Consider the following 15502-nt stretch of genomic DNA (forward strand, 5'->3'; position numbering starts at 1 on the left):
CTTCATCCTCAAAACTTTATTTTCCTCTAAAACATACTCATCGGAGATGTAAGAGTGTGTAGAAGTTTCTAGTTGTGAGCATTAAAGGGATCCTATCATTAAAACTCATTTTTTTCTGGGTACCATGTTGGAATAGCCTTAACAAAGGCTATTTGTCTCCTAACTTTAGATGTCTTCTCCAGGCCGCTGTTCAGTATATAATTCGGTTTTCATCGGTATGCAAATGAGTTCTCTCGCAGTACTGGGTGCGGGTTCCAGCGCTCAAACAGCACTGGGGGCGTCCCCAATGCTGCAAGAGAACTCTCCAGCGCCGCCTCCATTTTCTTCAGGAACGGGTCTTCTTCACGTCTTCTTCCGGCGGTGGCTTCAAACTTCTAGGCCTGCCCCAAGTGCTGTGAGAGAACTCATTTGCACACCGACAAAAAACGGATTATATACCAAGCGGCGGCCCAGAGAAGACATCTTAAGGTAGGAGACGAATAGCCTTTCTTAAGGCTATTCCTAGATAGTACCCAGAAAAAAAGAGTTTTAATGATAGGATCCCATGTCAATCTGTAAAGCTGTGCTTTTTAGCCAAAAAATTTTTTCCTGGTATCAAATTGATGTTAAAAATATTGCAGATTTTTGGCTCATTCTTTGCTCATCGAAGACAAAGTGAAGCTTCAATGTTAACACATGTTAATTTGGAACTGTGGTGCCCATACACATTAGACAGCAGGGCTGTGGAGTTGGACTCAGAATTGGACCGGTTTTGGATAGAGCTGGAATCGGAAAAACTATATTGATTTTGACTCTGGCTTAAAAATAAAATGATTAGTAATTTTAAATAATACTAGCTTTACTGCTTCTGTGCGACCAAGGTTGTCAGCCGTTTATGAAGGAGTCTGAGTAGGAGTATGAGTTGGGCTATGGAAAATAGAGGAGCCCAGGGATGTAGTTATAGGGGGTGCAGCGGCAGTAGTTGCTATTGGGCCCTGGAACCTGAGAGAGTCCCAAGGATCCCTCTGCCACATAAAATATACCATTATTTTAAATGTCCCATATTATTTAGGGGTTCTATTAAAGATTTAGCATTGGGACACTGATGCTTCAAGTTGCACTTGGAGGAGTTAGAGTCGGTGGTTTGGTCTACTGACCCCACATCCCTGTTACACTGAAGAACCATAGGTTGATGGTTGAATGAACAATGCAGCCAAACATATTTCAGTCCATATTTGCCATTACACTTATTCACGTTTTCAGTTAAACCAAGGAAAGGCCATACAATTTTTCTGTCTAGTAAGTAAAGTTCTATATGAATGTTCCATCAAGGAAAACTTCTTGATGCGTAAAAAAAACTTTAATCTGACAAATTGAAAGTCAATGTTAGTGTGTCATTGTTTTAACAGCCATCACAAGTCCGCGTTATTGTACATAGTGATAAGGTCAAAGCCGTGTTTTTGACTAATTGACTAATAATCCTGGGTAACTGTTGTCGTCCTAATTAATTAGGCTGAGTGCCAGGCAGTGAAGAAGTCACACCACTCTATGTTGATATTCGTTCCTCTCTCAGCTAAGGAATGTGTGCTGACGCACTTTTTATTAAACACACGGGAGTTAAATAGTAGCAGAGAAAGGAAGAGAGATAACAACAACGCATGTTTTCATGTTCATTCCTGATTGGTATGGTACATCTCAATCAAACAGAAAAAGTTTAAGCAGTGCCATATACAGCCAGCTACTCCTGGTCCTGAGTGGTAACCTTGGGGAGCTGTCTTCTGGCAGCAAGCCAAGCATTTGTTTTTCTTGCACCCATCTTGGATACAGGTGCCATCTTATCATTTAACATTAGACCAGTTTCAAGCATAAGCAACTACATCTAGCATTCAGCTTTTAAAGATAACAATGTTTTTCATACATTACATGATTCTAAACTTCACAATAGAACATAAGAATTGTCCATCAGGAAATGGGTCATGTCCTATTTTTGTCATTTTCAAAGATTTGATCATTTTCAAGACTCAAGTCTATGAGGGATCTGAGTAAATAGCTGCCACAATTAAGCAAATCGGCCATGTAGATATTCATAGATGATTTTTTAGCAATTGAATGTATGACACAAACGTACAGGGTGATTCTATGGCAGATTCAGCAGCTGGGAAACTACAGGGTGTGCTGGGAGTTGTAGTTCCAGCTGGTGTCTGACCCGTGTTCTATGGACCCTAAGGATTTCATAGGATGGCACAGGCAGTGGTAGAACTATTAACCCTATATTATATGACAGGTGATGTGTCTGCTCTTCCTTACCACCCCTACATACAATCCTCAACTCCTCTATGTAAATCTTTTGCAGGATCTGACTTGATGGCAAGAAATCGTGTCTTGTGAGCGTCTCCGCAGATGACATGCCCGCCCTCAGCGCCAGTAACATCTGCTGCTCAGCGCCAGGGATGCCAGCGCTGGGGACGTGTTCACACACAACTTCCTAGAACACATGTGGATCGCCTGAGCCAGTAGTAATGGCAGCAGTGCCCCTCCCCCCGGAGTGCCGGGGCGCCCCTCAGCACATGGCAGGCGCTCAGTGACTCCCACCTGAGAGCTGCTCCCCAGTGCCGGCGGCGTGAAGCCGGGAGACATGAGCGCAGAAGGCTTCTCGCTGGCCGCACGTCCCAGCACTAGGACACACTGAGCCGCTGCCCGTCCACACTAAGCTCTTTCATTGTTTGACCCCGCCCAGGCGCTGACGTCATGCCCTTTGTTTTGGTTCGCCCGACCAATCGGACGTGCTGCTTGGATTCTACGGGAGCCGAAATGGGCCCTTCCTCCCGAACTGAGGACTTCCCCATCCCTGACAGAACGCATTGCGCTGGGTGCACAGCCTGGCGATCCTCCTGCAGCTTTAACAGCTCTGACATGGAAACATCGCTGCAGTTCCAGCACGGTTTCTTCTCAGAGCAGCCGCCTCCTCCTCCTCCTCCTCAGCAGCAGCCGCACAGTCCGGACGAGCAGCTCTTCTTCCAGCAGGACGGCCCGTGCCTTCAGTGCAACAGCTGCTCCTTCCACGGGGATAACCTGCCACTTCTCCGCACCTCGTCCCCCATCACCGCCGGCGCTTTCCGCAGCAACTCCTCGCCCCTGTCCTCCTCCTCCTCCCGGCAAGGCAGCCAGTTGAACGTGAGTGAGCTGACGCCTTCCAGCCATGCCAGTTCCTCCAGACCTCACCAGCAGCACCAGCAGTACCAGCAGTGCCACAGCCGGCAGCAGGCGAGCCCCAACAGCCAGCGCCGGGAGAGTAACCCCTTCACGGAAATAGCCATGAGCAGCTGCAGGTACAACGGCGGGGTCATGAGACCGCTCAGCAACCTGAGCGCGTCCCGCAGGAACCTCCACGAACTGGACTCGGAGTCCCAGCCCCTGCAGCCCGTGCCCAGCGCCGCCCCGGAGATCGTCGTGTCCAAGCCCGAGCATAACTCCAACAACCTGGTGCCCTACGGCGGCTCCGGGCAGGCGGCAGGAGCGAGCGGGCAGAACTCTAGTGGGGGCAGCAAGTCCAGCAAGAAGAAGAACCAGAACATCGGCTACAAGCTCGGGCACCGCAGGGCTCTGTTCGAGAAGAGGAAGCGCCTGAGTGACTATGCCCTCATATTCGGGATGTTTGGGATCGTGGTCATGGTTATTGAGACTGAACTGTCCTGGGGAGCCTATGACAAGGTACTCGGGAGCCGAGCCCAAACTTTATCCTAGTTTAGGTGCAACTATTTCCCCCTATTATAAGTCATTGCAAGCTAAATGGAGGCTGATGGCAGAGCAATGCTATAAGTTACAGAAAGCGCCACTACTTTACCTGTAGTGCCCCTTTAAATGCTTCCTTAGTGTAAGCTAGAGCTGTTTGTGTCTGCCCTGCTACAGTTGCCCTGGCAGCTGCCCTTTCCTTGCAGATTGTACCCCCAGGAGACTATTCCCATCTGTTCACTTCCCAGAACTTCTGGTGACTACTTTGTTTTAGTCTGATCTGACGATGTAACTTTGTTGTCACTTTTACCAATCTGAATCCTGTTTCTATTGCAGGGCTCGCTGTATTCTTTAGCTCTAAAATGCCTTATAAGCCTTTCCACGATAATTCTGCTTGGTCTTATTATTGTGTACCACGCGAGGGAAATTCAGGTAAATGACATTTTTATCTCTTCCTTCCAAGTTACAATTCAGACTGTGTTTAGTAAAGCTGATCTGTGTTGTATGTGCTTGTATTGTATATAATGCAGAATATTTTGTGTGTTATTTTCTATGTATAATAGATATGAATGTTTACTCACTCCTTTTTCTGGAGGCGCACTAACGCACCAACAGCTTCAGTTTTCTTGCTGTGTGAACATTACTTCACGCACGAAATGTCATTAATTCGTTGTTTGTTTGAAAGGAGCGACCTATGTACGTGACAGTAGGATTGTTTCATCTTGGCTCAGGGCTCCTTACTTAACCTGTTTACTACCTTTCCTATGGGAATAGTTACATCTCCTCGACCCAGTTATCTTACGGGTTCCTTTTACTCATTTTTAGTGATTTGTCAAGTGCTTTACCGACATAGCAATATTAGTACATGAGAAGTGGAAGTTGAATTACTGGAATGAAATACAGTTCTAGTTGTAATATTACCTGCAGATGTGTCTTATTATAGGTGTGCAGTATACTTGTGCTGTAATGGATGACACACGTGTGATGTAATAGTCCTTATAGATGGTATATGACATGCCCATGTTGTGTTTGGTGCAGTTTTATGGATTGAGTAAATTGTTTTGTCCTATTTTCAAGATGTTTACATGTAAAAAAAAACTGTGGATATTGGGGGTGCTAGGAGAGACATAACCTTATGTCATGTGTGATGCTAATGAAATAATAAGTCAATAGTTTCTGGTCTTTTCATGTTTTGTGTGAATTGAATATTATGTTCTTTGTGAATTGAAGATGTAGCAGAGCCAAACTTGGCATTTAACTGCAGACATCTGCCAAACGACAAACTTTCCAGTAAGCCCTTCCCCTCACTTTGCTCTCTTTATTTTATGCCTAGTACTACAGGGATTACATTTGTGCAGAATAAAAGCTTTTTATGCATTTAGACACCTTCTTGATTACTCTAAAGCCAATGATCCTCAGATGAGGTGTTGGATCTTTTACTGTACTTCGTTTTTAGACACTATTGTAATACATAATACATAGTATATTACTCGTATCCTTTGCAGTACGCCCCGCTTTATCACTCACAATGATTCATTTCAAAGTCTTGCACATTTTAGCACCGAATAGAGCCCCCCACACACACACACACATACACACACATACCCCCCCCCCCCCACACACACACACATATACACACACACACTTATTTTACCCAGGTTTTACATTAGAGTTAATGTTCCTCTTTTGCTCCTCTGTACTGTAGACTACACCATGTAGCTATCAGCACCAGGGAGAGTGCCCTGTATAGGACATCTAATACTCCTGCAATGTTCCTTTCATTAGTAAACTAAAGCACGCCTAGAAACCTGAAATTCTGCCTACATATATACTACTCCTACCATGCCTCATGCTCCGTTCCCTTGAAAACTCCATGTGCTGGAAGTGTTATATATTGTACAATGCTGATGTTCTATGGAAAGTAGACCACATCTAGTGCTACACTTTGTACACAGCACAAATATATATTACATCTATCATGTCTTATGCTCCTGTATAATGAAGATGTTAGGCACCACAGAGAGCTCCATGTACAAGACATACTACATATTGTACAGTGCTGATATCCTATGTAACTTTAGCATGTCTAGTGCTACACTTTATACAATTCGTGCATATTGTATATACTACTCCTTTCTTGTCTCCTGCTCCTGTTCAATGAAGGCGTTAGGAACCACGGAGAGCTCTATGTACAAGACATGCTACATAGTATACAATGCTGATGTCCTATGTAACTAAAGCACGTCTAGTGGTGCAATTTATACATTTCATACATATTGTACATACTACTCCTATTATGTCTCATGCCCTTGTACAATGAAGGTGTTCAGCACCACGGAGAGCTCCATGTACGAGAAATACTACGTAATGTACAGTGCTGATGTCGTATAAAACCAAAACACGTCTAGTGATACATTGTATACACTGCAAACATATTGTATATACTACTTCTATCATGTCTTATGGTCCTGTACAATGAAGGTGATCAGCACCACTCAGAGCTGTAAGTACAAGACATACTACACATTGCACAATGCTGATGTCCTATGTAACTAAAGCACGTCTAGTGGTGCAGTTTATACACTGCGTGCATATTGTATATACTACTCCTATCATGTCTCCTGCTCCTGTAATATGCAGGCGTTCACCATGACGTAGAGCTCCATGTACGAGACATACTACATAATATACAATGCTGATATCCTATAGAACCAAAGCACTAGTGGTACATTTTGTACACAGCAAACATATATACTACTCCTATCATGTCTCATGCCCTTGTACACTGAAGGTGTTCAGCACCACGGAGAGCTCCGTGCACAAGGCATACTACATATTGTACAATGCTGATGTCCTATGTAAACTAAAGCACGTCTAGTGCTACACTTTATACTGCATAGATATTGTATATACTACTCCTATTATGTCTCCTGCTCCTATGCAATGCAGGCATTAAGCACCACGGAGAGCTTCCTGTACAAGACATACTACATATTGCACAGTGCTGATATCCTATGTAAAACTAAAGCACGTCTAGTGGTACATTGTATACACTGCATACATATTGTATATACTACTCCTATCATGTCTCCTGCAATATGCAGGCGTTCAGCACCACGGAGAGCTCCATGTACAATACATACTACATGCTGTACAGTGCTGATGTACTATGGAACTAAAGCACGTCTAATGTTACACGTTATACACTGCGTACATATGGTATATACTACTCCTATCATGTCTCATGCCCTTGTACAATGAAGGCGTTCAGCACCACGGAGAGCTCCATATACGAGACACACTACATACTGTACAATGCTGATGTCCTATGTAAACTACGGACGTAGAGCTCAATACACATATCACTTTTCCTCTCTTATGGTTACTTTACACTTTCTACACTTCTTGGGCATCTTGTATGGAAATACAGCATGCTATATACATTATCACTGTGCCCCCATGTTGTTGCTCTATTCCTTGGGGAGTTCCTTGCACTATGGTGATATTACTCCTGTTAGGCTCATGTGCTATATAGACGGCAGAGCCTTCAGTCACCTGGAGAGCTTCCAGCTCTTCTTCTGTACTATTATCTCTCCTTTATGTTCTTGTCCTTTGTAGATTACAGGGAGCGCCCAGTTTGTATATAATGGCCAGAACATGTTACTATACATTTAGCTCTAATATTCCTTCCAGAATGTACAATAGAGAGCTCATTGCACCTATTTTGTATATACAGTATTACACCTATGTAAACTACAGAGCTTTACTGCACATCAGCATCACCAAGAACAACCTAGGCATTCTGCACTAAATACTTCATTACTGTTCTCATGTTCTTTTCATTTGTAGGACTGAGAATCTATAGTACACACTGCACACATTATATATTGTATACTACATATTTCAGTATCTTTTTGCATCCTCTTGTCCTGTACATTACAGAGTAGGCAACAGAACAAACAGCTCACCTATAACACTAAATGTCAGTTTTAGTTTTCTAATGTATTAGTCCAATTTACATTACATGGGGATCTTTACATACTGAATTTCCCCATGGTGGGACTATTAAAGGATTATCTTATGTTATATGTTATTATGCATTAAAACTGTCTTACAGAGTATGGACTATCATGTTCTTTTTCACCATGGACAGGTTCCTGCCCTAATATATCTTATACACTGCCATTGATATCTACGTGCTGTAGTAAAATGTAGACAGTAGAGATTTCAATTGTATTAAGAGCACAGAACATACTACACATAGTGAACATAGGGATTTATGGCCATCTCCTGTGTCTCTGAACAGCTTCACACAGCTCACAATACAGTATTATTGCTGCTCCAATGCCCTTGTCCTGTGTACAATGCAGACCTGCCAGCACCTATGGGAGCTCTCTGCGTATATTTAACTACATACTGTGTTATTACTTTCCTTCTGCGCTTGTCATATATAGATTGTATCGCATTCAGTATCCGGAAAGATCTCCCTGCAGATATGACATTACATACAGTGTTTTACTGTCCTCGTGCCCTTGTCCTATCACTTCATAGAGCTCCTTGCAGGTAATACACAACATAAGGTTGTCACTACTGCTCGCATGTCTTGTGTCGTCTATAAAGCTATCATCCAAAGAAAAATGTATTATGCACATATATACACACACCATACAATATTACTGTCATCAGGCTTATTATTCCTTGTAGAATATTAGGGATTCTGCACTTGGTAGCTTTATATACATCTTATATACTCCATAGAGTGTTATTGCTGTTTTCACGCCCTTTTCTGTGCAAATCTTATGTTCTGAAGAGCTGTGTGCATACAATTTACTAGAGTATTATCACTTCTCTCATACCTTCGATGCTTCGTACATTTCAGAGCTTTCAGCACCACAGGGAGTCCTTTGCACATGTTATATACAAATAATGTTATTATTATATGGTACTATGCAGGTACCAGAACTTCCAGAACCATGGACAGCTCCCTGTATGTGTTATACAGTGCTATGCACCTAGTCTGTAAAGATTTCAGGAGCAGGTTGATCTTCCTACACGTATTATACAGAGCCACATGCAATGTTATACCAGCTCTTACATCCTTGTCCTATGTAATCTGTTAGGTTTTCTGGACCTCCTTCCTGCACATTTACATGTATGGTAAATGTCTACATGTATGGTTACAGCTTCTATAGGTTTGTGCAGTGTACTTTGTGAATCACAGAGAGCTCCCTGCACATATTATGCTACATACAGTATTATTACAGCTCTCATCCCCTTCTTCTATGTAATTTGTAAAGCTTTCAGGACCAGAGGAAGTTCCCTTCACATATTACACCACATACGTGTACAGAATTAGGCAGCTGACACCTTCTAGTGCTATGTAATCTGTAAAGCTTTCAGATCAGAGAGAGCTCTCTTTACATATTATGCTACATACCATGTTATTACAGATTCTAGTCCCTAGTCATGTTTAATCTGTAAAGCTTTCATGTCCAGGAACAGCTCCCTGCAAGTATTCTAGTACATAAAGAGATATTACAGCCCCCCCCCCCATGTGCTATGTAATCTGTACCGAGGAGAGCTCCCTGCAAATATTCTAGCACATAAAGAGATATTACAGCCCCCACCCCATGTGCTATGTAGTCAGTACCGGGAGAGCTCCCTGCAAATATTCTAGCACATAAAGAGATATTACAGCCCCCACCCCATGTGCTATGTAGTCAGTACCGGGAGAGATCCCAGCACATATACAACATACAGTGATATTACAGCTCGGATTCACGTGTCCCATGAAGTCTGTACAGCTTTCATGTCCATGGAGAGCTCCCTGTAAATATTCTACATAAAGAGTAATTACAACACTAACTCCCATGAACTATGTAGTCAGCAAAGCTTTCATAGCGGGGTAAGTTCCCTGTACATATTATACAACATACTCACATATTACATCTCACATTCACGTGTCCTATGTAGTCTGTAAAGCATTCATGACCAGAGTGAGCTCCCTGCGCATATTCTACTATATACAGTCATAAAACAGCTCTAATTCTCCTATGTAGTCGGCAAAGTTTTCATGACAAGGTAGTGATATCTGCAGATATTATACTACATACAATGTTATTACAGATCAGGCTTCCTAGTCCTATGTAGTCGGTAAAGCTTTTGTCTGCTCACACTGCACACTGCCAGTATCCACTACTGGAGCTCCCTGCACATAATCTGCTACATACAGTGTTATTACAGCTCTGACTCCCATGTCCTCTGTAGTCAGCAAAGCTTTCATAGCGGGGTAAGTTCCCTGTACATATTATACAACATACTCACATATTACATCTCACATTCACGTGTCCTATGTAGTCTGTAAAGCATTCATGACCAGAGTGAGCTCCCTGCGCATATTCTACTATATACAGTCATAAAACAGCTCTAATTCTCCTATGTAGTCGGCAAAGTTTTCATGACAAGGTAGTGATATCTGCAGATATTATACTACATACAATGTTATTACAGATCAGGCTTCCTAGTCCTATGTAGTCGGTAAAGCTTTTGTCTGCTCACACTGCACACTGCCAGTATCCACTACTGGAGCTCCCTGCACATAATCTGCTACATACAGTGTTATTACAGCTCTGACTCCCATGTCCTCTGTAGTCAGCAAAGCTTTCATGACCAGGGAGAGATCCCTGCACATGTTATACCACATACACAGTATTATTGCACCTCTCACTCCCATGTCCTATGTAGTCAGTAGCCAGGAGAGATTCCTGCACATGATCTGCTACATATAGTGTTATTACAGATCTCACTCCCTTGTCCTATGTAGTCAGTAATGTTTCATGACCAGGGAGAGCTCTCTGCACATATTACACTACATACAGTGTTATTACAGATCTCACCTCCTTGTCACATATAGTCTATAATGTTTTCATGACCACAGAAGGCTCCATGCACCTATTATACTACATACAGTGATATAACATCTCTGACACTCTATGTAGTCTGTAAAGCTTTCGTGACCAGGGAGAGCTGCCTGCAATTATTATACTACATATAGTGATATTACAGTTCCGCCTGTCAGATATAAATGCCATGTATTCCTTGCACATACTGTACTATATACAGTAATATTACAGCTGTGACTCCCATGTCCTGTGTAGTCTGTAAAGCTTCCATTATCAGCCTATATTATACTATATACAGTCATATAACAGCTCTGACTCCCTTGTCCTATGTAGTCTGTATGTAGTCGGAGCCCGGCTCTGTCAGATATTAATGCCATATATTCCTTGCACATATTGTACTCTATCCAGAGATTATAACATCTCTGACTTCCTTGTCCTATGTAGTCTGTATGTAGTCGAAGCCCTGTCACATATTAATGCCATGTATTCCTTGCACATACTGTACTATATACAGTGATATTACAGCTCTGTCTCCCTTGTCCTATGTAGTCTGTATGCAGTCGGAGCCCGGCTCTGTCAGATATTAATGCTATGTATTCCTTGCCCATATTGTTCTATATACAGTGATATAACATCTCTGACTTCCTTGTCCTACGTAGTCTGTATGCAGTCGGAGCCCTGGCAGATATTAATGCCGTGTATTCCTTGCTCACTTCTATCTCTGCAAACTAATTGCTGAACATGTTGCGATTATTAGGCTGTAAATAGGAATCTAGCGATCTCCGGCGTCCTTGTATTCCCTGCATGGATCTGGGAGGAATCACATATCGCTAGAGGAGCTGTTCTCTCACGTCTGGCTGGAGACCACTTGCGGATGAGGGGGAATCCCTGTGCTTTCCCCGCTAATGTTACATGCTGCAGCTAGTACACGTCTCAGTTGCCAATCCCAGGTGCCCCCTCACCTACTGAGTGAGCTTCTTGCATTATTAATGTCTCCCAAGCTAAAAATAGCCGCTTGCCTTTTGCTGAGCGAGCCCGCGGATTATTAATGAGGCGCTTTCTGGGGTTACCCCGGCACGGAATCACCCGGCAATTCCAGGCTTGCTGTGAGGCTGCTACTGCGCATGCCCGTCGCCGCAGTGCGTGGGAAGGAGAGCACTGGAGGCAGCCACTACTAATCATCAGTGCAGACAGGATGGAGGGAGCAGCCAGGGGGGAGACACTGTGTGCAGAAGGAATTATTTATCTGTACTGGGCTAGGATTCTGCCTGCATTGTGGATCTGAAGGATGGGGGATTCCTGCAAGCACACACAGCTAGTGTATTTACAGAGCACAACTACAAATCACTAGATATAGGTGCTAATGTATATATATATATATATATATATATATATATATATATATATATATATATATAATATACATATAAAAATGGGTTAATAGCAGCATTGTGCAGAACTGTGTATTTAGGAAGGGTGGGTGGAGGTTGGATTTTTTTCATCCGTGGAAACCAAATTGATGTAAATCAGCACATGACTTGCCAAGGAAAAGAAAATGTATTATTTTAAAAAATACATAATAATTAGATTTTACAGCACTATGGTAATACCAAGGGGAGGGAGTGTTAGGACTAGCTGCATTTTACATTTTGTACAGCAGGATTCCTTCTTTCCGTTCCTTCTGTCTTTCACACTTGTTCTGTAGACATTTTAGCTTGTGTGTATAGTAATCTACATTCTGATAAACCAACATTAATAGAAATATATATTTCAAGGTCTGTTGCAAATGATATGCATGTTCTCCCAATACTGTGTAATGGAGTAGTGACTGCTCAGAATGCTATTAGGTTTGCAGCTAAAAGCAGCTGAATTATCTGGGCTGTCATGCACAAAAGTAAAATGTTTGCTTATAGGAGACATCATAAGTATTAGTCCAAGAAAAGCAATAGCTGCTAAAGAAAAATATGCTATTGTATGTGTGTAGATTGAATAAATTGATCGGTTAATACAACATACATCCCAAATGGACCTGTTAAACACCAGGCATCAAACTAACCTATGTGTCTGAATAGGGTGTGCATTATATAAAGTGCAGAATAAAACTAGAACATGTCTCATATCTGGGACTTGCAAATAAGGGGTAATTCTAGTGATATTAGAACACTGAAGTTGTTTTCCTCAAGGAATCACATTGAATAGACTGTAGTGTCATGAGTCATTTTGTGATTAACACACACACACGCACACATACTCATACATACTTACACACATATGCACACATACACACACTCATACACACATACACATATGCATACACACACACACATACTCATACATGCTCACACACATACGTACACATACATACACCCACACACACTAGAATTAACCTCTGTTTTACAATTTATTTCAGTACTCCAGAGATAAATACTGTACATTCCTTCAATAGATGGACATTCCCTTATACAATACAGATAGCCAGAACACAACTAATTATAACCTAAGATGTCACTAAGAAATAAAGACAATCATAAATTATAACCTTTATCCAGCCTCTAAATTCGCTGCTTGGATTTTCATTGTCTAACATTTAGGCTGACGATAACGGTTTTCCTCAGCTGTCAAGCATTTCTAGCTAAATCTCTTTAGCAGGGACAAGGAAAAGGTAAGGCTAAGGACAAGAAGCCATGCAGCACAGTCTGTCTTACCATAGAAAAAAAAAACACATGCCATATTTCCCAGTGAGTAGACATGAGCAATCAAAGAAACCAAAGGTTGATGTTTCATTGTAACAACAAACAGTAAATCATAGCTGACAAGTTTTAATTTGCTGTTGTGAATAGGGGTGTAGCTATTGGGGTGCAGAGATAGCAATCACTACCAGGCCCTGGAGCCTGAGGGGGCTCAAAGGCTTCTACAACATAGACACCAGTATTGAGTGATTTGCAGGGCAAATGTGAACCTCTGCTGCATGAATGCTTGTGTGAATAATACCTTATTTTTAATCCACCCTTTACTCCTGCAGTGCTTACCATAATGCAGCGAAAAGCATTAGAAATTATGTAGATGTAATAACAATCATAGCATCTCTGAAATATTGATGTGTGGTAAACAAGCCTTCCTTTCCTCCTTCTAATGTATGTGACTAGGAAAATGGCATGCAATGTTCCAGGCAGCATCGTAATAGGTATCACTCTTCATTCAGCCAGCAGTCTCTCTGGGATTACTTAGCACTGAAGCAAGATTCGTTCCCATTGCAATAAAAGAGTGCATATGGGAAATGTCTAAAAATAGCATTAAAAACAACAATTACAACTTAAATACTATTTCATTGATGGTGTTCATTCTAAAACACACAATCTGCTTATACACTGTGAGTATCCCACCATGGGTAATGATAGTAATGATATATGCCTGTAATCTTACAGCTTTTAGAATTGGAGTCAGACTGTGTGTTAAGCTATTGTATGTTGTTGCAGCTTCATTAGAGAAGATACCATATGTAAGACAGTAATGCAGCTCTTTATATGAAGCCATGGGTGTTCAGATTACACAGAGGAAGGCATCATGGCTTACAAATATCCCTTCCAGCCTTAAACTTATTAGCTTTATTAGCCTTTGTGAGTGAAAATCTTCATTTGCTATTCTTAACCATAGTATATGAGTCACCGTATTGCACTTTATTCAGCTCAGTAGTAGCAATTGGGTTTTAGAGGCTACACACAGGTGTGTTTGTGCAGACTAATCTAACAAAGGGAATTACAGAAATTGGTTTTATCTATGCAAAAATTGGCCCATGATTGTCAGTTTCTTAGATAAAGAGATTGTCCAACTCCTTAACACTTTCCTAATTGGATGGAAGTAATATAGAATAAGGCTATATGTCAACTATGGCCATGATTGTCTTTGTATAACCAATGATCATATTGTTGCCTTGTAACACCTTCGCTCACATTAGTTAATGGAGTTGCACTGTGACCCAAGGATGCCACAACATCACAAAAAAGTCGAGCAGAGCTTGCCATTTTTTATGACTGGAAGTCATGGCCATGTTTCCCTCAGGGTCAAAATGCTGTACCATTCATTAACATGAGTAAAATAGTTGAAAGGCTACACAGCAATATTTTCCAACAGTCTTCTCCTCAAACTTCATTCTCTGTAGATTACTTTATTAGAAGTAACTTAGGCCCGTTGCAGTGTGCTATCCGCGTATTTCACAGATAGCATATTGACCCATTCTTTTCAGTGGGCCCCTACGCATGACTGTGACAGGCTTCCATGGCTCCTATTCATTTAATAAAAGGGGTTGCACGGGCTGCACAAAGGGACATCCCCACTTGTGCCGCCTGTGCTTACATTTCATGACCTTGGTCTGATAAATTGAGAAGCTTTTTTCTTTAATAAGATATTTATTACATTCATCTGCACTATTCATTTATTAAAAGTTGCTTTATAATTTGGAGTATGTTTTATCTTGAGTCTGATATCTTTAGGTGTGATAACTCTTGCAATGGTTTTTGCTATGAGTTATCATAAGGGTCGTATAAGGGTAGTATAAGGGTCCATTCACACAGAGGAAAATGGTGAGGAATTTGGTGTGGAATTTTCCATGCTGAAAAAAAGCCTCCCATTGATTTCAATGGGTTCTGCTAGCTTTTTTTCCACGTGGAAAAAAAGCTAGCAGAAGCCATTGAAATCAATGGGAGGCTTTTTTTTCAGTGTGTAAAATTCTCTACCAAATTCCTCACTATTTTCCTCTGTGTGAATGGACCCTAAGGCTACATGCACACGGTACATATACAAATAGGAATTGTACACAGAATGTATTTGTGATGTGCAGTCCATGCTTTCCGCAAACTAATGCACTTCAGGAATTAAGGCTAGAAACAAAA

General features: G+C 41.7%; 1 protein-coding gene across 2 annotated transcripts in view; it reads left to right on the forward strand.

Annotated features, from left to right (window-relative positions):
• Nucleotides 1-2597: 2597 nt before the first annotated feature.
• The window catches only part of KCNN2 (potassium calcium-activated channel subfamily N member 2), a 138403-nt gene continuing 125498 nt past the window's right edge, over nucleotides 2598-15502 (forward strand). The window contains exons 1-2 of one of the 2 annotated variants that reach the window (XR_012715529.1): nucleotides 2598-3690; nucleotides 4048-4143. Coding sequence is in view for 1 of the 2 variants with exons in the window: in XM_075272245.1 (XP_075128346.1) it covers nucleotides 2728-3690; nucleotides 4048-4143 (1059 nt within the window). In the remaining variant the exon portion in view is untranslated. The remainder of the gene's footprint in view (nucleotides 3691-4047; nucleotides 4144-15502) is intronic. The other variant, XM_075272245.1, reaches the window with a different exon arrangement.

Source organism: Leptodactylus fuscus, chromosome 1 (genome assembly GCF_031893055.1).
Source record: "Leptodactylus fuscus isolate aLepFus1 chromosome 1, aLepFus1.hap2, whole genome shotgun sequence".
NCBI lineage: Eukaryota > Metazoa > Chordata > Amphibia > Anura > Leptodactylidae > Leptodactylus > Leptodactylus fuscus.